At 41.9% G+C, this 25,974-nt stretch overlaps 1 protein-coding gene across 9 annotated transcripts in view; it reads left to right on the top strand.

Moving 5' to 3' along the window:
* The window catches only part of LY96 (lymphocyte antigen 96), a 96,983-nt gene that overhangs the window by 59,487 nt on the left and 11,522 nt on the right, over positions 1–25,974 (top strand). For 4 of the 9 annotated variants that reach the window (XM_049853697.1, XM_049853702.1, XM_049853696.1 and 1 more), the window contains 2 exons: positions 16,385–16,474; positions 19,756–19,884. In XM_049853697.1, coding sequence (XP_049709654.1) covers positions 16,385–16,474; positions 19,756–19,884 — 219 coding nt within the window. Of the gene's footprint in view, positions 1–4,569; positions 4,781–7,520; positions 7,767–16,384; positions 16,475–19,755; positions 19,885–25,974 lie in introns of those variants that run through there. The other 5 variants (XM_049853700.1, XM_049853699.1, XM_049853698.1 and 2 more) reach the window with 4 other exon arrangements.

Raw genomic sequence — 25,974 nt, 5'->3', positions numbered from 1 at the left:
TAGTATTGCACAATGAGTATAGGTGAGGTATTCAGGAGTGGCTTAGCTGGGAGGTTCTAGCTCAGGGTATCGGATGAGGCAGTAGCCAAGATGCTTGTGTTGCTGCTATCTAAAGGCTTGACTGAGGCAGGAGGACATGCTTCCAAGAGGGGTCACAACAGCCAAGTTGGTGCTGGCTTTTGGCTGGAGGCCTCAGTTTCTCACTATGTGGATCACTCTTTAGGGCTGCTTGTTTCTCCCAGAGCAGGTGATCCAAAGGAGAGCAAGCTGAAAGCCACAATACATTTTATGACTACCCTGTTATCATACAATATTTTATTGGTTACACAGTCAGCTTCATTCACTGTGGGAGGGGACTACACAATTTTTTTTAAGGATCATTGGGAGTATCTTGGAGACGAGCTACCACGATGTTCCTCCATCGGGAGGTTCAGAGGTCTTTTTATCTTTCTCTTTGTGATGATAGCAACCCTGGAGGCTCAATGCCTAGATTGCCTGATTCACTAAAAACAACAAAAAAAAAATTTTTGTTTTTTTTTTAGTTAATTCACTAGGTGTTGCAAAATGGTTGTATTCTATTATCCCTTTTTTATTTATCAGGTGGAATACTTCTATAGGTAGAAGAGTACAAGAAAGTAAGAAAAACTTTCCCCTCTCTACTGTTTGATTGCTTAATAGTTCAATTTGTGTAGAAAAGTCAGGATAAATGCTTGATTCTCTCCCTTTATTTATCAGTTTTCAAAATAGGATAGGTTTCCTAAGATCATCTGACAATGACCAATTAGACTTTTAAAAAATTACTGTGCGCTTGTGAATTTAAACGTATTCGGTGTGTCTTAATTCATTGCAGTTATTATTAACCCATTGCTGTTGAGTAGATTCCGAATAGTGACCCTATAGGACAGAGTAGAACTGCCCCACAGGGTTTCCAAGGAGTAGCTGGTGGATTTGAACTGCCGATCTTTTGGTTAGCGGCCATAGCTCTTAACCACCGCACCACCACTGTGGTAGGCTGGATAATGGCCCCCCAAGATGTTCGTGTTTAAATCTCTGGCCCCTTATATGGCAAAAGGAACTTTGCAGATGTGATTAAGTTAAGGATCTTGAGGTGGGAAGATTATCCTGGATTATACTAGTAGATCAGTGTAATTAATTACAGGAGTCCTCGTAAGAGGGAGACAAGAGATTAGAGGAAAAGGTGATAGGATGGTGGAAGTAGAGATTGGAATGATGTGCCTTGAAGAAGGAGGAACGGACTATAAGACAAGGAATGTAGGTGGCCACTAAAAGCTGATAAAGGAAAGGAAAAAATTCTCCCCTGAGTCTCTAGAAGTAACCAGCTCTGATAACTTTAGTGAAACTCATTTTTGACTTCTGACCTCCAGAGGTATAAAAGAATTTGTTGTTGTTAGGCGCAACTGAGTTGATTCTGACTCATAGCGACCCTACGTACCACAGAACGAAACACTGCCCAGTCCTGCGCCATTCTTACAATTGTTCTTATGCTTTAGCCTATTGTTGCAGCCACTGCGTCAATCCATCTCGTTGAGGGTCTTCCTCTTTTCCACTGACCCTGATGTCCTTCTCCACGGACTATCCCTCCCGACAACATGTCCGAAGTATGTAAGACGCAGTCTCACCATCCTTGATTCTAAGGAGCATTCTGGTTGTACTTCTTCCAAGACAGATTAGTTCATTCTTTTGGCAGTCCATGGTATATTCAATATTCTTTGCCAGCACCACAATTCAAAGGCATCAGTTCTTCTTTGGTCTTCTGTATTCATTGTCCAGCTTTCACATGCATATGATGCAATTGAAAATACCATGGCTTGGGTCAGGTGCACCTTAGTCTTCAAGGTGACATCTTTGTTTTTCAGCACTTTAAAGAGGTATTTTGCAGCAGATTTACCCAATGCAATGCGTCTTTTGATTTCTTGACTTCTGCTTCCAAGGGTGTTGATTGTGGAGCCAAGTACAATGAAATCCTGGACAACTTCAATCTTTTCTCTGTTTATCATGATGTTGCTTATTGGTCCAGTTGTGAGGACTTTTGTTTTCTTTATGTTGAGGTGTAATCCATGCTGAAGGCTGTGGTCTTTAATCTTTATTAGTAAGTGCTTCAAGTCCTCTTCACTTCCAGCAAGCAAGGTTGTGTCATCTGTATAACGCAGGTTGTTAATGAGTTTTCCTCCAATCCTGATGCCCGGTTCTTCTTCATATAGTCTAGCCTTTTGGATTATTTGCTCAGCATACAGGTTGAATAAGACCCAAAACCAAACCCACTGCAATCAAGTCGATTCCAAAACAGATTGAGTAGGCGTGGTGAAAGGATATAACCTTGATGCACACCTTTCCTGACTTTAAACCACTCGGCATCCCCTTGTTCTGTCTGAACATCTGCCTCTTGATCTATGTGCAGGTTCCTCATGAGCACAATTGTTTTGGAATTCGCATTCTTCGCAATGTTATCCATAATTTGTTATGATCCCCACAGTTGCATGCCTTGTAGTCAATAAGACACAGATAAACATCCTTCTGGTATTCTCTGCTTTCAGCCAGGATCCATCTGACATCAGCAATGATATCCCTGGTTCCACGTCCTCTTCTGTATCCGGCTTGAATTTCTGGCAGTTCCCTGTCAATATACTGCTACAGCCGCTTTTGAATGATCTTCAGCAAAATTTTGCTTGTGTGTGGTATTAATGATATTGTCCTATAAGTTCTGCATTCAGTTGGATCACCTTTCTTGGGAATAGGCATAAATATGGATCTCTTCCAGTCCGTTGGCCAGGTAGCTGTCTTTCAAATTTCTTGGCATAGACGAGTGAGCACTTCCAGCACTGCATCCTTTTGGTGAAACACCTCAATTAATATTCTGTCAATTCCTAGAGCCTTGTTTTTGCCAAAGCCTTCAGTGCAGCTTGGACTTCTTCCTTCAGTACCATCGGATCCTGATCATATGCTACCTCTTGAAATGGTTGAACCTCGACTAATTCTTTTTGGTATAATGACCCTGTGTATTCCTTCCATCTTCTTTTGATGCTTCCTGTGTCATTTAATATTTTCCCCGTGGAATCCTTCACTATCGAAACTTGAGGCTTGAATTTTTTCTTCAGTTCTTTTAGCTTGAGAAACGCTGAGCGTGTTCTTCCCTTTTGGTTTTCCATCTCCAGCTCTTTGCACATGTCCTTATAATACTTTACTTTGTCTTCTCAAGCCACCCTTTGAAATCTTGTGTTCAGTTATTTTACTTCATCATTTCTTCCTTTTGCTTTAGCTGCTCAACGTTCGAGAGCAAGTTTCAGAGTCTCCTCTGACACCCGTCTTGGTCTTTTCTTTCTTTTCAATTACCTCTTGCTTTCTTCACGTCTGATATCCTTGATGTCATTTCTTGTTTGGTCTTCGGTCATTAGTGTTCAATGCGTCAAATCTATTCTTGAGTTGACGTCTAAATTCAGGTGGGATATACTAAAGGTCGTATTTTGGCTCTCGGGGACTTGATAAGAGAATATATTTGCATTGTACTAAGCCACTAAGTTTGTTACAGCAGCAATAGGAAACTGATACACCCATCTTTGGTCAATGGGGCCCTCTTCGAATTGGCTATCTAATATGATAAAATGTTCTAGGCTCATCTTATACATATTCTGCCCCAGACATGGAATCAGCTGTTTCCCCAAGGAGTCCTGGTTCCTTTTAGTTGGCAATGATATTTTGAGACTACATTCTAGGTTTTTGCCTTTTTTAGAAATGGAAGAGTGGCTGGCACAGATCTGTACCTTTTACCATCATATGATTAATTTCCTCTTAACTTTCGATTTTTAGGCCCCAACTAGATATAGAGTTATGCCATTTTTGGCTACTAATTTTTTTAACCTCAAAACTATATCCTATAAAGGAATTTCAAGTAGCAAAGCATATAAAGGATCAGCTACTTTTCTAAAATGGAGTGAAAGGTTTGAAATGAAATGCATATTGCATACAAAATAATGGCCATTATGAGGACTCAAAACATTGCCTTGGGCTGTATTTGCTGTAGATGAGTACATTCTTAAAGCTGGTAGGGGCAGCCGTCAAGCGGATTCCGATTCCGACTCGTAGTGACCCTATAGGGGCAGACGACTGATAAATTCCACACCCTCAGAGCACACTACAGCAAGTGTCCCATGTCTGGGGTCTTATCCAGCCTTACCCTGCCCTGTGGCTAAACCTGTTGCTGAGCAGAAATAGTTTGCATGAGACTGTTCAGTTCAGCTCTCTAGATCCAGGTTTCTGGACCGTGAGAAGTTGTTGTATAAAGAATTCTTGGAGAGAATAGTATTGCAATTGGAAAAGGAGCACCGTTGAGACTCTACAGGAGACCTAGGACTGGTTTTGTTACTGTTGACTGGGAAATGTTTTGTTTTGTTTTAAAGCTCCAGTCACTTTCATTTGCATCAAGTGTTCAAAAAGAGCAAATTCTAATAAGCTTTCATTTCTTCCACCACAGGAAGTGCTCAAATAATTAAAACACACATGTGCACACACACAAAAAGAGGAAATGGTCAAATAGGAACTCAGAAATCACATGACTGATGACTAAATCTTCTCCGCTTACAGCAAGAGAAGAGTCTGATGATTAGTTACCAATCTTCCTTTCACTTTTAAAGTTTTGGAGATAATTCAGTCATGTTCCCATTTGTGCTTTTTTCCACCCTCTTTTCTTCCATCTTTCCCGAACCCGGGGAGCAACGTTGGGTCTGCAACTCCTCCGATTTAAGTGTTTGGTACACCTACTGTGGTAAGTAAACCAGCAGCAACAAATGGTTTCAGCTATTTCAACGGTGAGTTTTCACAGGAACCGGAGTTTGCTGTTGGCCAGACACAGGAAACAACCGCGCGTTCCAGCTGCTGCTGACAGGAAAAGTCATGGTTGGTAACTGTCTCTAAACTGTGTTGTGTTGACCTTCAAATGCTTCTGTTGTTTCCTGTGGTTAGCTAGCTCTACCTTCAGCCCGGTTTCGGATTTTTCCTAGTTTCAGTAGAACTGCCTGCTTCTGAGTTTTTGCCCAAGCCCCAAGACTTATTGGTTCTTCCTTTTGAGTAAATAAAATCAAATCCTAGCCACCTCCTGGGATTGGTTTCTGCTCCGGGCTGCGATTTTTTTTTAGGACTCTTGGAGTTATATTCCTAATTGGATATGTTAAAAATAATCAAAACTCCCTCAAATTTGAACATCAGGCTTATTCTGAACAGTTATTCTATATGCATTATAGGGAGACCATTTTGATTCTAGAAAAAGGAAATGGTTCGAAGAAGCTAGGCACAAAGAGGCTTATAAAGAGATATATAGAATAGCAACTATTGGCTAATGTTAATGTGTTTTCATAAACTCTGCCTTCCCACTTTTATTGGGGTCAACTGACATCAATTTACTTCTGGCCTGCTGTTAGTAATTAGGCCCTCTGGTGGCGTAGTTGTTAAGTGCTACGGCTGCTACCCAAAGGGTTAGCGGTTCGAATCCGCCAGGCACTCCTTGGAAACTCTAGGGGGCAGTTCTACTCTGTCCTATAGGGTCACCATGAGTCGGAATCGATTCGACAGCACTGGGTTTGGTACCCACCTGCAGTCATGAGGCTTTCTGAGATTTAAATTAGGAGGTAAGGGTTTGACGATTATCGTTTTCTAGCAGGATAAGACAAATTTACATTGCTGTAGAGCAGTTTCTGGCAGGCTTTTGCAGTTTGGGTCAGGCTTTTTATGGTTAATATTTGGTTTCCTGTATAGCGATGCAGTGGTTAAGAGCTTGGCTGCTAACCAAAAGGTCAACAGTTCAAATCCACCAGCCTCTCCTTGGAAACCCTGTGGGACAGTTCTACTCTGTTCTATAGGGTTATTATGAGTCAGAACTGACTCGACGGCAACAGGTTTTTTTTTTTCTTAAATCAACATAAGATGTCTGTTACTAATTTACCTGTGTATCAGATGTAAGCTGATGTGTGATCTAATGGCTGTGTGACCTTGAGCAAAGTGTCTCTTTATGCCTCAGCTTTCTTAGCTGTAAAATGAAAATGATTTTAGAACTGCCTTTGTAATGATTGGAGGGAGGTGAAGTTTTAGCACAGGACATACAGAAACAACAAATAGTGGCTTTTTTTTTTTTTTTTTTTTTAATTAGCCATACCTAGCTTTTAACTGTTTGTATCACTGTTTTCCCCCTTGTCAGCATCAGATTTTGGCTGGTCTGAAGGTACAGTTTCAGGGCCTGACCATTGTTTTAGTTGGGTAATTTCCACTGAGTTGCTCTCCATGGGTTGGCTGGCCTTTTCTATCCACTAGCAATACCAGGAAGGTTTAAACTGATGCTTCTCAAAATACTAGTTATTTGATACTCTTGGGAAAAAAGGATCCATGGCCTAAGTATTTGGGATAGATTTACAAATGTACTCTTGAGTTCTGAAAAATTCTGCAATAAAGAGACTTATTCACACAGACACACACAGACACACAGACACACACACACACAAAACTGTTGCCGTGGAGTGATTCTGACTTGTAGAGGCCCTATAGGACAGAGTAGAACTTCCCCATTGGGTTTCCAAGGAGCAGCTGGTGGATTTGAACTGCCAACTTTTGGTTAGCAGCCCAGCTCTTAACCACTTAACTAGGGCTCCAGAGAAATCTATTAACCCCCCAAAATTCCAATTTATTAAATTTTTGTGTGTATATGTGGTGTGTTGCCTCTCCTACAGAACACACTCTGGGAAATACTGGTAAAAAGTTACTTCTGGGGGATTAGTGTAATTACATGGGTGTGAGAACAAGGCTTAGGTGTGTGACCAATTCCACACCTGTAGTTTTCTTTGTGGCTTGCGCTAAATTCCCTCTCAATTTGTCTATCTCTCAGACAAAAACCAAACCAAACCTGTTGCCGGCAAGTTGCTCCTAGCTCATGGTGACCCCATGTGTTACAGAGTAGAACTGCTTGATAGGGTGCTTTTTTTTTTTTTGGCTTTAGTCTTTACCGAAAGCAGATCAGGAGGCCTTTCTTCCAGGGCACCACTGGGTGGGTTCAGACTTCCAACCTTTATGTCAATAGTTGAGGGCAACTGTGTGCGCCACCCAGGGACCTTTCCATCCAACAAGATAAGCTTATAGTCCTCCTTTTTGAGAAAGACCCTTCAGTCCAGACAGGCTACGGTTCTCTCTCCTTCTTTAGCCCTTACCTACCATGTGTTGATTAGACCACTTGCTTGGTGCTACACTGTTCGTTTGGCCTTTCTTGACATAATACTTCATATTATTACTTAGCTTTGAATCCTTTGGGAACCCTGGTGGCATAGTGGTTAAGTGCTACGGCTGCTAATCAAAGAGTCGGCAGTTCGAATCCGGCAGGCGCCTCTTGGAAACTCTATGGGGCAGTTCTGCTCTGTCCTATAGGGTCGCTATGAGTCGGAATTGACTCAACAGCAACGGGTTTTGTTTTTTTTTGTTTTTTTTTTTTAATCCTTTAGTAACCGTAACTCGATTTGTCTTTTGAGTTGATTTTCTGGAGGAGAATCTTACATTTTCTGTCTGACGCGGAGAAATCCTGGTGGTTCTTTGCTGCTGCCTCGCTGAGCTGGGGACGGCGGGAGCAGATGGAATACCTGGCTGCAGCAAACCTCTGCTCGCTGCCATCCCCATGGCCGTATCACTGCTTCTGCACCTTGGAGAATACCGTCTGGCCCAGCCGAAAGGCACCCAGCGTGGGAAGCACAACAGCAACCCCTTACTCAATCCTGAGGGTGAGGATGATTTCCATTAAAAAGGAGAGGTAAATTTCCATTTGGCCAAGCTACTGGGCATGTACAGAAACGGCAAGACTTGGCTGTTTTGATTCCCCAACTTTGAAAAGGCTGAAAATGTGGGTGTGTGAGTCAGTCTACAGTGCCTTGCGGCATTCCAGAGTAGGCAGACTCAGTTTTGATTTTTTTTTTTTTTCCGTAGATAGCCCATAAACCCCAGGAACTAATGGATTAATTATGTAAACCAATATTTACTGAACACCTAGTATTTGCCTATTCTAGGCACGGAGGATACAACAGTGAACAACAAAAACAAAAGTCCATGTCCTTGTGAAGTTTGTATAATATTACATAATAGCAAAATATTCAGCATGTCAGATGTTGGTAAAGACTGAGAGAAAAATAAAGAAGAGGAGGGCATACAAGTCCAGAGATGGAGGAGATGGTGGTTGCATTTTGAATTAGGATGGTCTGGGAAGGTTTCACCAAGAAGGAAACATTTGCGAGGACCAGGAATGGTTGAGGAAGTGAGTCGTGCTGATGATAATCGGGGGGAAGGAGCATAGGAAAAAGTAAGCCCAAAAGGCCTTAGGCAGGAACATCTCTGGCGTGTTGGAAGAATAGCAAGGAGGCCAGGGTGCCTGCAGTGGAGTGAGTGAGGAGAGGTCAGGAGAAGATGAGGTCATAGAAGCAATGGAGAAGGGCATGAGGGCCTTGCAGGTCAGGGTGAGGACTCGTCTTTTGCTGTGGGCGAAGCTTGGTCTGGTCCCTGTGTTGATAATAATCTGTAAGGTGGCAAGAGTGGAAGCGGGAGACTTCTTGGGAGGCTATTGCAGTAATCCGGGTGAGAGATCATGGTGGCTTGGACCAGAGTGATAGTGATGGAGGTGATAAGAAGGAGTAAATTCTGGAACTATGGTGGACACGGAGCTGACAGGATTTGCTGATAGACTGGATGTGAGGTATCAGCATGGTCATCCCTTTTATTGGTGTTAGCTGTCCTCAAGTCATGGTGGTTTCATGCACAAAGGGGCTGGACTGCTGCTATCGCTAGGGTTATCACTGACTGATTTTCACAAGTAGATCGCCGGGCCTTTTTCTCCTCCTCTGTATTAGTCTGAAAGCTCCGCTGAAGCCTGTTCAGCATCATAGCAACACACAGGCCTCCACCGATAAGACGAGTGGTAGCTGTGCTTGAGGTGCACGGGCTGGAATTGAACCCGGATCTCCCGCAAGGAAGGCAAGAATTCTACCACTGAACCACCACTGCCCTTAGTCTTCCCTCCTGTGCCTGTTTATCTTAGGATGTGGCATGTCCCTCCACTACAAGCAGGCCAGCCTCTTTACCCGCCTCTCTATTGTACTTATATTTCCTCTAACCTGAAACATCCTTACCCTTCCTTCTGTTTCTTGCAAACCCTTGGAGGCCGGTCAAAAGTTCTCTCTGCATCATGGAGCATGGTCAAGTCTGTTCAATTTAACTCAGTTTAACAAGTTTTTATTGAATGGACATTATGTTTAATCATTATGCTAAGGAATGCTGAGAATGCGAAGGTTTAGTAAGATACAGTCCGTACCCTCAGAAACTCTAGCTTTCGTTTTATATATGTGGAGCAGGAGGCATAACTACAAATTGCTAGGATTCATTCATTTATTGTACAAGCTCTCTGTGGCCGTGGAGGGGTCTAATAGCCATCTTGAGCTTGAACTCTTGATCTATACCTTTTCAAGCCTATTCCTGCCTCAGTCTTTTCCATCTCATCTTCCACCTAATTTCTCAGGCCCCAAGCCAGGCCCCATCTCCTTTAATGATCTCTTTTCCTCAGCCCCCTACATCCAATTATCAGTAATTCCTGTTTTCATTATCTCCAGAGTGTTGTTGATAGAATCCATCTATGTCTGTTATTGATCATACCTTAATCTCTCCTCTGGTTTCTGCAAAACCAAACCAAACCCGTTGCTGTTGAGTCAATTCTGACACATAATGACCCTATAGGACAGAGTAGAACTGCCCCATAGGGTTTTCAAGGAGCAGCTGATGGATTCAAACTGCCAACCTTTCCGTTAGCTGCTGAACTCTTGATCACTGTGCCACCAGGGCTCCTGGTTTCTGCAACAGCCTCTTGAATTGCCTCTCTCTGCTTCAATTCTTGACTCCATACAATGTGTACTCCGCAGAGAGGCCAGAGTGGTCTTTTCAAAATGTACATAAATCAGATAGTGTGGCCCCCTATGCTTAAAACCCTCCAGTGGCTTTTCACTGCTAGTAGGGAAAAACCCCAACTTTATACCAAGGCCTCCATGCCCCTCATGCTATGGCCCTGACTACCTGCCCACCTGCTTACCTGTCTGGTACCTGTGATTCTCCCCCAACTCATTATTTTCCATTCCCACTGGCATTTTTTTTTTCTTGAACACATCAAAGTCATTCTCACCTCTGAGCCTTTGCACCTACGACTAGTTTTTCTGATTTAAATGCTCTTCCCCCAACATCTTCAAGCCTGTTTTTTCCCCCCTCACTCACTTACCGAGTAACAGGTGAACTGTCTCTACCTTCTCCCTGCTCCTCCCTCCCCATCACACACTCATGCTTTATCCCATTATCCTAGTTTATTTCCTCACTAGAGAGTATATTTCTCAAGGGTAGGTCCCACGACTGTCTTGCTTATTGTTTCTCTAGTGCCTAAAACAAAGTTTAAAGGCACCTAGTAAATGCCAGATTGGGGGCAGTGGTGGTTCAGTGGTAGAATTCTCGCCTTCCATGCAGGTGACCTGGGTTCAATTCCTGGCCAGTGCATCTCATGGTCAGCCAATACCCGTCTGTCAGTGGAGGCTTGTGCATTGCTATGATGCTGAACAGGTCAGTAGAGCTTTCAGTATAAGACGGACTGGGAAGAAAGGCCTGGTGATCTACTTCCAAAAAAACTAGTCTGTGTAAACCCCATGGATCATAACCGTCTGATCCTGTTGTGATTCGGGTTGCCACGAGTCAGGGGCAGACTCCATGGCAGCTAACAACAACAGATACCAGATGCAAATGAATGAACCCACTTTAATTATCCACCTTGTGCCCAGTACTGTGAAAGAATTAATAAGACATGCTTCCTGCCCTGGAGGCATGTTATATTCTTATGAAAAAGACAGACTTGAAAACAACTATAATAAAGATTTATAAATAAAGATTTATTATAATAAAGAATGAACAAGTACTATGAACGATAGCGTGTTTGTGACTGTGGGGATGGGGAGTTGTGAAGGATTCAGGGAAGGCCTACCAGAGCTGATGATATTTGAACACATTTTTTTTTTCTTTTGTATTTTAGACGAAGGTTACAGAGCAAATTAGTTTCTCATAAAACAATTAATACACATATTGTTTTGTGACATTGGTTGCCACTCCCCTGACATGTCAATACTCTCCCTTTCTCGACCTTGGGTTCTCTGTTACCAGCTTTCCTGTCCCCTCCTGCCTTCTTGTCCCTGCGCCTGAGCTGGTCTACCCATTTAGTCTTGATTTGTTCTATGGGCCTGTCTCATCTTTGGCTGAAGGGTGAACCTCAGTAGTGACTTCAGTACTGAGTTAAAAGGCAGTCCAGGGACCATACTCTCAGAATTTCTCTAGTCTCTGTCAGACCAGTAAGTCTGGTCTTCTCAATTTTGTGAGTTAGGATTTTGTTCTACATTCTCCTCCAGCTCTGTCTGGGACCCTCTATTGGGATCCGTGTTAGAGCAGTCGGTGGTGGCAGCTGGGCATCATCTAGTTGTGCTGAACTCAGTCTGGTGGAGGCTGTGGTAGCTGTAGTCCATTAGTCCTTTGGGCTAATCTTTCCCTTGTGTCTTTGGTTTTCTTCATTCTCTCTTGCTCCAGGCAGGGTGAGACCAGTGGAGTGTCTTCATGGCCGCTCACAAGCTTTTAAGACCCCAGAAGCTACTCACCAAGTTAGGATGTAGAACATTTCCTTTATAAACTATATTACGCCAGTTGAGCTAGATGTTCCCGAGACCATGTCTCCGTTGAACACATTTTGAAGGAGGAGGAGTTTCCAAACTGATGAAGGCAAGGATGTTCCTGTCAGAAGGAATTACATATTTATGTGAAGAAAACTCCATTAAAGAGGTGTTATAATTAATGCGGTGTTATGATGGTTCAACTCTAGCCAACGCTCATCTTTTCCCCTCTTGACATCCGGCAGCATTCACTGCCCATACTCAGTGTGGCAGTGGTGTTATTTCCAGTGCCATCTGCAGTTGCCTTCAATGTTGGGTTAAGAAGGATTCCAAGGCTGAGCTCAGTGGGAAAAAGTGCCATGATGGATTAGCGATGATGATCTTTGTGACTGCAGGAGAAATTGGAGGCTATTGTTCTGTGCATTTGCAGAACCTGGTCACCATCTTCTGTATTTAATAAAACAAAACTAGAACCTTACTGTATTCATGATAGCTTCAAAGTAATAAAACTATTTTCCATGAGCTCCCTACCCCCTGCAAATGAACGATGTTACTTAAAATTACATGCCGTACATTGTCATATACTGTTTTGGATCTTACGTCTAATTATTTTATGTGTGTTGTTCTTGTCTACCCAGAAAAATCACAGGCTTCCTAACGCAAGGCCCAAGTCTTATACTTCTATTCCCTACTCCCTATCCCTACACCAGCATGATTTATTCTGGTGCCTGGCCCAACACTGGCCACCCATAAAAAACCAAACCAAATGAGTCGTCATTGAGTCAATTCCAACTTATAGCAACCCCACGTGTGCAAAGTCGAACTGCTCCGTAGGGTTTTCAAGGCTGTGATCTTTTGGAAGCAGATTGTGAGGTCTTTTTTCAGAGGTGCCTCTGGGTGGGTGGCGTAGTGGTTAAGTGCTACAGCTGCTAGCCAAAAGGTTGGCAGTTCAAATCCACCAGGCACTCCTTGGAAACTCTATTAGGCAGTTCTACTCTGTCCTATAGGGTCGCCATTAGCTGGAATCAACTCGTCGGCACTGGATGTTTTTGGGTTGGGTGACCAGCTTTTAAAAACTTAATAATACACCGTGAACATCTGTGTAACTAAATATCCTAAAATTATTCTCTCTTTTTTTTGTTAATTGTGTTTTAGGTGAAAGTTCTCAGAGCAAATCAGTTTCTCATTAAACAACTCATCCACATGCTGTTGTATAACATTGGTTGCCAACCCTGCTTCATGTCAACACCCTCCCTTCTTGACACTGGGTTCCCCATTTCCATTCATCCAGTTTTCCTGTCCTCTCCTACCTTCTTGTCCTTGCCCCTGGGCTGGTGTGCCCATTTATTTTTGTATACATGGTTGAACTACATGTATTATTGTTTGTTTTATAGGCCTGTCTAATCTTTGGTTGAAGGGTGAACCTCAGGAGTCACTTCAGTACTGAGTTAAAAGGGTGTGCAGGTGCCATACTCTCAGGCTTTCTCCAGTCTCTGTCAGACCCGTAAGCCTGGTCTTCTTTTGTGAGTTAGAATTTTGTTCTAAATTTTCTCCAGCCCTGCCTGGGACCCTCTATTGTGATCCCCGTCAGAGCAGTCCGTGGTGGTAGCCAGGCACCATCTAGTTCTTCCAGGCTCAGGTTGGTGGAGGCTGTGGTAGTTGTGGTCCATTAGTCCTCTGGACAAATCTGAAAAATTCTTTCTTAATGACTGCATATTACTTCAATAAATAGGTGTGCCGTAACTTGTTTATTTAATTACTTTTGGACATTTAAGGTTTTTGTTTTTATTCTCCCCCCTCCCACTTTTTTTGGTCATAAACTATGAAGTGATCAAGTCGGTTCCGACTCATAGCAACCCCTTGTACAAGAGAATGGAACACTGCCTGATTCTGTGCCGTCTTCACGATCGTTATGCTTGAGACCATTGTTGCAGCCACTGTGTCAATCCATCTTGTTGAGGGTCTTCCTCTTTTTTGATGACTTTCTACTTTACCAGCATGATATCCTTCTCCGGGGACTGATCCCTCCTGATAACATGTCCAAAGCATGTGAGATGTAGTCGTGCCATCCTGGCTTCTAAGGAACATTCTGGCTGTACTTCTTCCAAGACAGATTTGTTTGTTCTTTTGGCAGTCCACAGTATATTCAATATTCTTCAACAATACCAGGATTCAAGACATCGATTTTTCTTCGGTCTCCCTAATTCGTTGTCCAGTTTTCACGTGCGTATGAGGCAATTGAAAACACCATGGCTTGAGTCAGGCAAACCTTAGTCTTCAAGTTGACATCTTTGCTTTTAAAAACTTTAGAGAGGTCTTTTGCAGGTCTTTTGACCAATTCAGTGCATCTCTTGATTTCCTGACTGCTGCTACCATGGGTGTTGATTGTGGATCCAAGTAAAATGAAATCCTTGACAACTTCAATCTTTTCTCCATTCATCACAATGTGGCTTATTGGTCCAGTTGTGAGGATTTTTGTCTTCTTTATACTGAGGTGTAATCCATACTGAAGGCTGTAGTCTTTAATCTTCATTAGTAAGTGCTTCAAGTTCTCCTCACTTTCAGAAAGCAAGGTAGTCTCATCTGCATAACTCAGGTTGTTAATGAGTCTTCCTCCAATCCTGATGCCCCATTCTTCTTCATACAGTCCAGCCTCTCAGATTATCTGCTCAGCATACAGATTGAACAGGTATTGCAAAAGGATATAACTCCGACACACACCTCTCCCGACTTTAAACCACACAGCATCCCCTTGTCCTGTTCGAACAACTGCATCTTAATTTACATACAGGTTCCTCATGAGCACAATTGTTTTGGAATTCACATTCTTTGCAATGTTATCCATAATTTGTTATGATCCACACAGTCGAATGCTTTGCATAGTCAATAAAACACAGGTAAACATCCTTCTGGTATTCTCTGCTTTCAGCCAGGATCCATCTGACATCAGCAATGATATCCCTGGTTCCACATCCTCTTCTGAATCCAGCTTGAATTTCTGGCAGTTCCATGTCAACATACTGTTGCAGCCATTTTTGAATGATCTTCAGCAAAATTTTACTTGCATGTGATATTAATGATATTGTTTGATAATTTCCACATTCTGTTGGATCACCTTTCTTTGGAATGGGCACAAATATGGATCTCTTCCAGTTGTTTCGCCAGATAACTATCTTCCAAATTTAGTGGCATAGACAAGTGAGCGATTCCAGCACTGCATCTGTTTGTTGAAACATCTCGATTGGTATTCTGTCAATTTCTGGAACCTTGTTTTTCGCCAATGCCTTCAGTGCAGCTTGGACCTCTTCCTTCAGTACCATCAGTTCCTTATCATATGCTACCTCTTGAAATGGTTGAACATCGACCAATTCTTTTTGTTACAGTGACTGTGTATTCTTTCCATCTGCTTTTGATGCTTCTTGGGTAGTGTAATATTTTCCCTGTAGAGTACTTCAGTGTTTCAACTTGAGGCTTGAGTTTTTTCTTCAGTTCTTCCAGCTTGAGAAATGCCAAGTGTGTTCTTCCCTTTGGTTTTCTAACTCCAGGTGTTGGCACATGTTATAATACTTTGTTTTCTTGAGCCACCCTTTGAAGTCCTCTGTTTAGCTCTTTTACTTCATCATATCTTCCTTTAGCTTTAGCTACTTGACATTCAAGAGCAAGTTTCAGAGTCTCTTCTGACATCCATTTTGGTCTTTTCTTTCTTCCCTATCTTTTTATGACCTCTTGCTTTCTTTACGTATGATGTCCTTGTTGTCATTCTACAACTCGTCTGGTCTTCTGTCATTAGTGTTCAATGGGTCAAATCTATTCTTGAAATGATCTCTAAATTCAGGTGGGATATACTCAAGGTCGTACTTTGGCTTTTGTGGACTCGTTCTAATTTTCTTCAGCTTCACCTTGAAGTTGCATATGAGCAATTGATGGTCTGTTTCAGTCAGCCCCTGGCCTTGTTCTAACCAATGATATTGAGCTTTTCCATTGTCTCTTTACACAGATGTAGTTGATTTGGTTCCAGTATGTTCCATCTGTCGAGGTCCATGTGTATAGTCACTGTTTACGTTGTTGAAAAATGTATTTGTAATGAAGAAGTCCTTGGTCTTGCAAAATTCTATCATTCAATCTCTGGCATCACTTCTATCACCAAGGCCATATATTCCAACTGGATCTCTGATTATTCAATGTGTATTTTCTATTTTGGACCAATGGAACATACAAGAAAGGTAAAAAAGAGTGGAGAAAAGGGGTGCAGTGGAGGAATCAAACCAAAACCATTGTCATTGGATTGATTCCAACTCACTGTAGCGCTACAGAACAGAGTAGAACTGCCCCATAGGGTTTCCAAGGCTGTAAGTCTTTACGGAAGTAAACTGCCATGTCTTTCTTCCATGGAGTGGCTGGTGGGTTAGAATCACTGACCTTTTGGTTAGCAGCTGAGAGCTTAATCACTGTGTTACTGTGACTCCTTCAGTGGAGAAAAAGATAGGTTAAATGTCCCAAAATGAAGCAAGCAATTCTATTAAAATATGTTTTGGAGAGATATTTTTAACCATTTTTAATTTTTCTCATTACAGTCACTAAAGGTGTCTTTTGGGGACTGATATTCAGAATACTGTGCTTATTAGAAATGCTTTATAATGATTTATTGACATTATCTTTATCTTATTTAGATAACCTGAAATACCCTATTTTACTGAATCTTACACCCTGTATAACATTGAAGGCAAGCAAAGGACATTTGCATGTTTACTACGTTCCAAGTAAGTCCAATTTTTGATTTTGTAGATCACCTAAAAGAGTTCAAGAAATATTCGCGATAATTCTGTTCCAAAAGTACTTGTAATAGTTATTTATTGTTAGGTAGCAAATTATCAGAATCTTAATGGCATAAAACAAGACATTTATTATCTCTTAATTTCTGTAGGTCAGTAGTCTGGGGCTGGCCCAGATGGATCTGCTTCAGGGTCTCCCACTACTGTAATCAAGGTGTTGCGCAGGGCTGGGGTCTCTTCTGGATGCTCAACTGGGGAATGATTTGCTTTTATGCTTATGTGGTTGTTGGCAGAATCCAGTTCCTTGCTGGTTGTTAGCCAACCCTCACTCAGTTCCTTACCATGTGGGCCTTTCCAATATGGCTGCTTGCTTCATTAAAGCCAGCAAGAGAGAGAGTCTGTTAGCAAGATGGAAATAATTATTTTACGTAGCCTAATCACGGAAGAGACCTTCTATTACCTTTGCCATATTCTATTGGTTGGAAGCAAGCTACTAATGTCCAGACCACCCTCAAGAAGAGTGGATTGTACATTTTGAATACCAAGAGGCAGGGGTCAATGCGGGCCACCTTAGAGTTGGCCTGCCACGTTTGAAACACTTTATATAATTTAAAATGTACTTAACTATATTTGAGCTTCATGAAAAATGGAAAGAAGGTCCCTTGTCATGCATCAGATGGACACCACCACAGTGCTGTCTTGGGACCCTATGTGTCAAGAAATTCTTTGTGAAAACAGTTCCTTCAACTTCTATACTTTCGGAGAAGTTCAGGCAGAAGTTGTGGGGTGGGCCATGGGACTACTGTTTGAAATAGACCCCATGACTTCTTCTCCACACTCCACCCTGAAGGTAGAGAAGTGGAGACAAGTTAGGAACTTTCGTAGTACTTCAGGTTCAGAGTAATGAAGACCTGCAGATTTGTGATGAAGAGGAGGAAATCAGTTTTGGAAATGCTGGGTAAGGTAATTGAACAACATTGTGTAGAGATGTTGAATGACAAATGGGACAGATGATCAGGAGAAAATCAGGACTAAAGGACTTTGGAAATTATCACCATGTTAGTTACCTTTTTTTTAATTAGTTACCTAGGGCTGCCATATGAAAATGCCACAAACTAGGTGGCTTATAAGAACATAAATTTATTGTCCCACAGTTCTGGAGGCTAGTAGTCAGAATTCAGAGTGTTGGCAGGACCATGTTTCCTCTGATGGCTTTAGGGGAAGATCCTGTCTTGTCTCTCCCAGCTTCTGGTAGCCCCAGGAGTTCCTTGGCTTGTAGGTGCATCTTCACATGGCTCTCCTTTCTCTGTCTGTAACTCTTCTCTTTTATAAGACACAACTCAGAATGAATCAGACCCACCCTACTCCAATATGATCTCACGTTAATAGATAACATCTTCAAAGACTCTACTTCCAAACAAGGTCACATGCACAGGTACCAGGAGTTAGGACTTCAACATAAAGTTTTGAAGGAAACAACTCAATCTATAACACACCGTATGTGGTACTTAAAGCCAGGGAGAATGTTGTAAAATGGTGTGAGTAGAGACAGAACTTGTCTAACTTCAGGGGGAATAATGAAAATTGCCATCAGCACAAAGCCGATTCCTGTGAGGTGGAGGTCAGACATACCTCCACTCTCCAAACTTTTTACCAATTCTGACACTAGCTGTCCTCCCCATGGCAGTCTCTACTTCTCCTGGGTTTGATAATTTGTTGCAATGGCCACATAGAGCTATATACCATACTTAGAGTTCAGTAGTTTATTAAGGAAGTAACAGGATACAGTAACCCAGGATCAGGATCAGGAAGCATGTAGGCAAAGCCTGGAAGGCTCCCCTGAAGGAGAAAGCACAGGTCTCCCTTCTTCAGTGCGGGACAACTTTCTCAGCTTGTCTTGGCTGTGCAAGCAAGCAGGCCCTTCTCTCTGCCATTCACACCCGCTCTCAGTGGTGCAGGCCTTCTCTAAACCCGCTGAGGATAAGTCTCCTCTCAGGTCTCTCAGGACAGGTCTCTCTGCCTTTGGCTTCCCTGCTGTCGGACTCTCCATTGCTAACTGACCCAGGTCATAGCCAGTGTAGCAGTTTCGTTCAGCTCTCTTAGCTGCATTCCTAGCAGCAGGTTTCTGCTGTCACTACTGCCTCTGCCTCCAGACCCCTTCTGGGCTTTTCACTGTCTTCACTGTAAGAGTTCTTGACTCGAATTATAGTTCTTTCAGGAGGTTCCCTGCCTCCTCTCTTTGCTTCTTCTCTCTTCTTTCTTCCTTCTGCTTCTACAGCTAAAAACCAAATCTGTTCCCAACCCAGAAAATCTCTCCACAAAAGTAGAAGAGACTGAAAACAATTATTGAGTAAGTATCGAACCAGAGTGTGATGCATCACAGAAAATCTGCTAAAGAGATTGCAAAGACAGAAAGAAATATCACCCTTTATACAGCCAAGTAGATGCAACCCATTTCATAGATGTTCCCCAGGTAAATGAGTTGATTCTGACTCATGGTAACTTATGTATCGCAGAGTAGAAATGCGCTCCATAAGATTTTCAAGGCTATGACCTTTCGGAAGCAAATTACCAGGTATTTCTTCTGAGGTATCTCTGCGTGCGTTCAAACCACCAACTGCTCAGTTAGTAGTTGAGTGCTTAATCTTTTGTGCTATCCACGGACTCTTCAACCAAAACCTAGTCCTGAGATAAAGGGACTTGATAGCACCATTTGCTAAACATTGTTTACCTTAAATACACCTGGTTGTTGGGGAAGCCTCCAGTGTTTGTTAATTGCTTTTACCCATAAAAAAAAAAAAAACTCTTCATACCTTTACGAAGGGAGGTGGTTTTACAGCTTGGAGTACAACTGACCCTCTCACAGAGACTGGGAGATAGGAAAGCTGTCTTTCTCACTGATTACATTTTAAAGAGATGGCTCCCAGGTCTTGAGGAAACACTCCTGGATTGTACAACTGGCAAGAAGCTTATTTAACTCTTTCAAGAGGATTCCCCAAAACAGGCAAAGAAAAAATTTACGATTACAAGATTTCTGAAGTAAATGCTCTAAGGAAAAGGGAAGGGGGAGGGGAGACTTCTTTCCTTTTGTGCATCAGGGAAAATTAATATTTTTTCTTCTTTTCAGTTTATATTTACCCTTACACATGGCACATTTTAAGTGTACAATAAAATCCAGTGCCGTCGAGTCGATTCCAATACATATTAGTATTATGCATAAAAAAATCTCTTATTTGAGGGGCTAATGGAACTTTTTTTTTCTTTTTGAGGGAGAGACATAAAAAAATTGTATTTCAATCTCTACATATCTTTCAACTCCATAAGCTTACCAAAGCGCAAAGAAGTTGTTTGTCGAGGATCTGAGGATGATTATTCTTTTTGCAGAGCTCTGAAGGGAGGTAAGCATTCATGTTACTCTTCAAACGTAACATAATTCCTTAAGAGAATGTTATGAAATTTAAATACACTGAAAATGTGAAGTTCCTTTTCTGATAATAATTCTTCATTCCAACCAAAGTTTTTAGGACTTTCAGCAGCTTATACAATATTTTACAATTATGTTATTAAGTTGTTATTAAGATGACACTTATTTGAGTGTGTTTGAAGGGATATTAAATTTTTTATATTGTTCAGATTAGTATTTTACATTTACCCTTGCTTATAGGTCTCTTTTTCTAAATATTACATTAATTACTTTTTATTAAAACTCACCAAATATTTCTATGCAGGTATATTGGTTTCTTCCAACAACTTCCCATTTTTTTCACTCCACATTGTAATTATTCCCACAGAATCATAAAATTTCAGAGTTTAGGACTTTAAAGATCACTTGTTCCAGACCCATGAATTTTTTTCTTAAACATACTTTTTCTATTAAAAAAATAATTTATTTTATTTTTTGTTTTTGTTGAGACTGTATACAGCAAAAACATATACCAATTCAAGTTTCTACATTGTCTCAGTTATCTAGTGCCGGTATAACAGAAATACCGCAAGTGGATGGCTTTAATAAAGAGTAATTTATTTTCTCACAGTCTAGTAGGCCAGAAGTCTAAATTCAGGGTGTCAGCTCCAGGGCAAGGCTTCCTCTCTTTGTTGGCTCTGGAGGATGGTCCTTCTCATCAATTTTCCCCTAGACGAGGAGCTTCTCCTCACAGGAACTCTTGGTCCAAAGGACTCATTGTGCTCCTGGTGCTTCTTTCTTGGTGGTATGAGGTCTTCCCTCTCTGCTCTCTTCCCTTTCCTTTTATCTTTTGTAAGATAAAAGGTGGTGCAGGCCATACTCCAGCGAACCTTCCTTTACACTGGATCAGGGATGTGACCTTAGTAAGGGTGTTACAATCCCACCCTAATTGTCTTTAACATAAACTTACAATCACAAAATGGAAGACTATCACACAATACTGGGAATCATGGCCTAAACAAGTTGACACATATTTTGGGGGGACACAGTTCAATCCATGACATACACGTAAAATTCATTGACATTGATTACATTCTTCAAGTTGTGCAACCATTCTCACCCTTCTTTTCTGAGTTATTTTCCCCCCTTAATGCAAACTCGCTGCCCCCTAAGGTTTCTATCTAATCTTTCCAATTACTATTGTCAATAGATCTTAAGAGGATAATGCCCAAGGCAGATATTCTTTACTGGTTAAGCTAAACTATTGCTTGGTTTTAGGAAGACTTCAGGGGATATTTTTGGTTTAAAGTCTTAAATAATTTTGAAACTAGTAATTTTAAATAGTTTAAAAAGATTATAAATATCATACTATCACATTACCAAAAGCTGGAAACTGTAGGCCATAAAAAGTCATAGAATCATATTTCTAAAACCATTTTGGTATATTTCCTTCTAAAACCTTTTGGTATGTTTTATGTATAAATATTGTTTATGTAGTTATAAATATACTATACTACAATTAAAAAAAATTAATTTGTTTAATTATTTGAAGAGCTAATCCATGTGGTTAAAAATCGGAGCATAAACAGTGCACAGTGTAACATCTTCTTCCTCTCGTCTGCCTAATATCCAACCTTTGTCAGTAGTTGTTAAGATATCTTTCCAGAGTTTCTTTATGCATATGTAGTAAATATGGGTACAAAGCCTTATTTTCCCCCACTTTTTACAGAGGAGTTAGCATGTTTTACACTCTATCCCACACCTTGACTTTTTTCACTTAATTTTTTTTACCAATATTTTAAAAATCTTTCTAAATAATCTATTTTTGAATCTTGCTTTATTGGTTAACTATTTAAAAAAATTTATTGTGTTCCACGCCATTGGATACAATTTTCACAATGTGTCAACATTCTCATTATTTCCATCTGTTTGTTTTGTTTCCATCAATTTAGTTTCCCCTCTCCTTCTTGCCTTCTCATCTTTGCTTTTGGATAAATGTTGACAGTTTGATCTCATACAGTTGACTGTTTAAGGGAGGGCATTACTCATGGGTAGTATTGTTTATTTTATAAGCCAATCTTTTATTTGGCTGAAAGGTGACCTCCAGAAATAGCTTCAGTTCTAAGTTCAAAGGGTATCTTAGGGTGATAGTCTCAGGGGTTCTTCTAGTGTCTATCGGTCCAGTAAGTCTGGCCTTTTTTAGGAATTTGAGTCTTGTTCTACATTTTTCTTCCATTCTATCCAAGTTCTTCTATCGTGTCCCTGTTCAGAACAGTCAATAGATTTGGTTAACTATTAAGCATATTTGTGTTGCTTTATATTTTATTAACCTTCATTTTTATCTTCCCTATTTCATTTAACGAGTATGTTCTGGTTTACTTAACCATTCTCCTACTGGACATTTAATTTCCTTCTGATTCTTTTTACTGTTATGAGTAATAACATGTTGTTAGCTGCCACGGAGTCACCCCTGACTCATGGTGACCCCATGCACAATGGAAGAAAAGAGTGCCCGGTCCTGCACTATCCCCATGATCAACTGCAGATCTGATTAGTTGTGATACAAAGGGCTTTCACTGGCTGATTTTCAGAAATAGATTGCCAGGCCTTTCTTTCTAGTCTGTCTTTGTCTGGTAGCTCTGCTGAAACCTGTTTAACATCATAGCAACACGCAAGCTTCCACTGACAGGGGGCGGTGGCTGCGCATGAGGCGCATTGGCTGGAAATTGAATCTGGATCTCCTGCATAAATAGAAGGTGAGAATTCTACCACCAAGCACCATCGTCCCTTTTAATTACGTAGTTATCAACTGACTGACAGGAAAACTCAGATAAGACTGCAGAGGGTATTTTATTACAGCCTTGAATCTGAGAACATCAGACAGAGAGTGAGGAGGAAGGGCATTCCCGTGAGAGGAAACAGCATATGCACAACCATCTAGTCATGAAAGAGCATGGTTTATTTGGAGGGTATTTTTTTTTTTTGTAGCTGGAGCAGAATGTGCTTGTGGGAAATTGCTGGAGACGAGCTTAGAAAAGGGAGCAGGGACAAGCATGTGAGTTTTGCTGCAAAACCTTGGGATCCCTCCTGTAGCCAGTGGGCAGGGAGGGCCAAGTGAGATTTCTATTTTTTACTGATAACTAGTGTTCATAGCGGAGCCCTGGTGTCGCGGTGGTTAAGAGCTCGGCTGCTAACCAAAGGTTGGCAATTCAAATCTACCAGCTGCTTCTTGGAAACCCTATGGGGGAGTTCTACTCTGTTCTGTACGGTCGCTATGACTGGGAATCGACTCCATGGCAACGGGTTTGGTTTTTTTGGTTGTCGTCCTTACCAACAAGCCCTGTTAACCGAGTGGTTAAAGCACTGGGTTGCTAACCGAAAGATTGGCAGCTTGAACCCACCAGCTGCTCCACAGGACAAAGATGTGGCAGTCTGCTGCTGTAAAGATTTCCAAAAAGAACCACCCAGACCTGTTGCCCTCTGGTCGATTCTGACTTATAGTGACCCTAGAACAGTGTAGAACTGCTCCATAGGGTTTCCAGGGAGCAGCTGGTGAATTCAAACTGCCAGTCTTTTTGTTGGTTAGCAGCCAAGCTCTTTACCACTGTGCCACCATGGCTCCCCATAAAGATTTATAGCCTTGGAAACCCTATGGAGCAGTTCTACTCTGCCCTATAGGGTTCCTTTTTGTTCGATGGACTCCACGGCAGTGGGTTTGGTTTTGGGTTAGTGTTCATATAAAAAGAGGCAGGGTGGGCTGAGGCAGGAAACTGGGGAGGAAGGAGGAGAATAGTGAGGAGGCTGTGTGAGAGACTGAGAGAACTGAACTAAGATGGTGGCCCTGGGAGTAGAAGGGAGGAAGGAGGAGAGTATATTGGGAGATAGAATTGGTGGACATGTTGAGTAATTGGATTTGACAGGCAAGGACTAGATTAAAACAAGAACCACTTAAGGGACGGTGACTGGATGTATCGAAGCACCATTCTCTGAGATTAGGCACGTTGAGTTCAACGTAATATTGAGACATTCAAATAAATATGTTCGGTGGAGAGTTGTATGTGGGCCCAGAGCTTAGGAGAAAATGTCCAGGTGACATTCCTATTTAAGAATCATTGATGTACTGTACCAAAAGACCCCTGATATTTGGGAGACAAACTTGGAAATACCATACCTTGCTATTTTAAAAATAACTGTCCTTTTTTTGTTGTTACAAAAGTAATGCATCTTTAGGATATAATATTAGGAAATACGAACAAATAAAAATCACACATAATCTTATCACTTCTTACACACATATATATATATATTTTTTCCCTTCAAAACCACATTTATGAATGTCATTATTGCTAACTGCCATTGAGTTGGTCCCCAGCTCATGGTGACCCCATGCACAACAAGACTGGACCATTGTGATCTATAGGGTTTTCATTGGCTGATTTTTTGGGAGTGGATTGCCAGGCCTTTCTTCCTAGTCTGTCTTAGGATCATAGCAACACACAAGTCTCAAGTAGACAGATGGGTGGCGGCTGCACTTGAAGTGTATTGGCCAGTAATTGAACCTGGGTCTCCCACATGGAAGGCAAGAATTTTACCACTGAACCACTACTCCCTCCTACATTTATGAATATATCAAAGGCCTCTAAAACTTACCAAGCCTGTTAGTCCTCCTTCCAAGATCTCAAACTCCACCTAACTACCTCTCTTTACTACATGTTGCTCCTGTATGTATGGATAACTTGCCAGCAAATGCCCATTTTGAGGCCATCTGAGGCCTACGTCTTGCATCCCTCATAGTTATCAGGAGAACTGGACTGGACCACAAGTGAACCATAAGGATGCACTTTGGGAAGAGCAGGGAATGGCATAAGAAATTGTTCAGTTCTCCTTTTCCCTGGTCCTGCCTTGGTTCCCTCTTGTTTTCCTGAAATGCCTCTAAGAACAGAATGGGATAAGTGACAAAAATATGAACTTTCCAAGAGAGATAAAACAATTGAAAAAAAGTATCCTTTACAGAAGAAGTTAGAGTGCTTTCTTCCCACTCAACCAAGCAGTTGGGCAGTCTCTCAAAGTAGAAACCTGGGAGTTACCCTTGTTTCTTTCTCAGGCCCTCCAGTCTCACCCATCTCTATCCCTCTCACTAAGTCGACAGGGTTGGCTTCAGGGGCATTTGACCAGTGCAGTCACATAAGGCCCCATACTCAGAAGGGCCCCACACTTGGGTTTAATGCTCTGTGACTGCTGTCCTGAAATTCTTCATTTTTTTTTTAAATAATTTTTATTGTGCTTTAAGTGAAAGTTTACAAATCAAGTCATTCTCTCACACAAAAACCCATATACACCTTGCTACACACTCCCAGTTACTCTCCCCCTAATGAGACAGCCCGCTCTCTCCGTCCACTCTCTCTTTTCATGTCCATTTCGCCAGCTTCTAACCCCCTCCACCCTCTCTCATCTCCCCTCCAGGCAGGAGGTGCCAACATAGTCTCAAGTGTCCACTGTTCCAAGAAGCTCACTCCCCACCAACATCCGCCTCCAACCCACTGTCCAGTCCAGTCCGTGTCCGAAGAGCTGGCCTTGGGAATGGCTCCCGTCCTGGGCCAACAGAAGGTCTGGGGCCCACGACCACAGGGGTCCCTCCAGTCTCAGTCAGACCATTAAGTCTGGTCATATGAGAATTTGGGGTCTGCATCCCATGCTCTTCTGCTCCCCCAGGGGTTCTCTGTTGTGTTCCCTGTCAGGGTAGCCATCGGTTGCAGCCAGGCACCATCGAGTTCCTCCAGTCTCAGGATGATACAGTCTCTGGTTCCCGTGGCCCCCTCTGTCTCCCGGGCCTGCAATCACCTTGTGTCCTTGGTGTTCTTCATTCTCCTTTGATCCGGGTGGGTTGAGACCAATTGATGCATCTTAGATGGCTGCTTGCCAGCATTTAAGACCCCAGACGCCACTCTTCAAAGTGGGATGCAGAATGCATTCTTAATAGATTTTATTATGCCAGTTGACTTAGATGTCCCCTGAAACCATGGTCCCCAGACCCCTGCCCCTGCTACGCTGGCCCTCGAAGCACTCAGCTCATTCAGGAAACTTC

This window comes from Elephas maximus, chromosome 15 (genome assembly GCF_024166365.1).
Source record: "Elephas maximus indicus isolate mEleMax1 chromosome 15, mEleMax1 primary haplotype, whole genome shotgun sequence".
Lineage (NCBI taxonomy): Eukaryota > Metazoa > Chordata > Mammalia > Proboscidea > Elephantidae > Elephas > Elephas maximus.
Note: the sequence above shows the minus strand (reverse complement) of the source record. Positions and strands in the feature narration are given on the sequence as shown.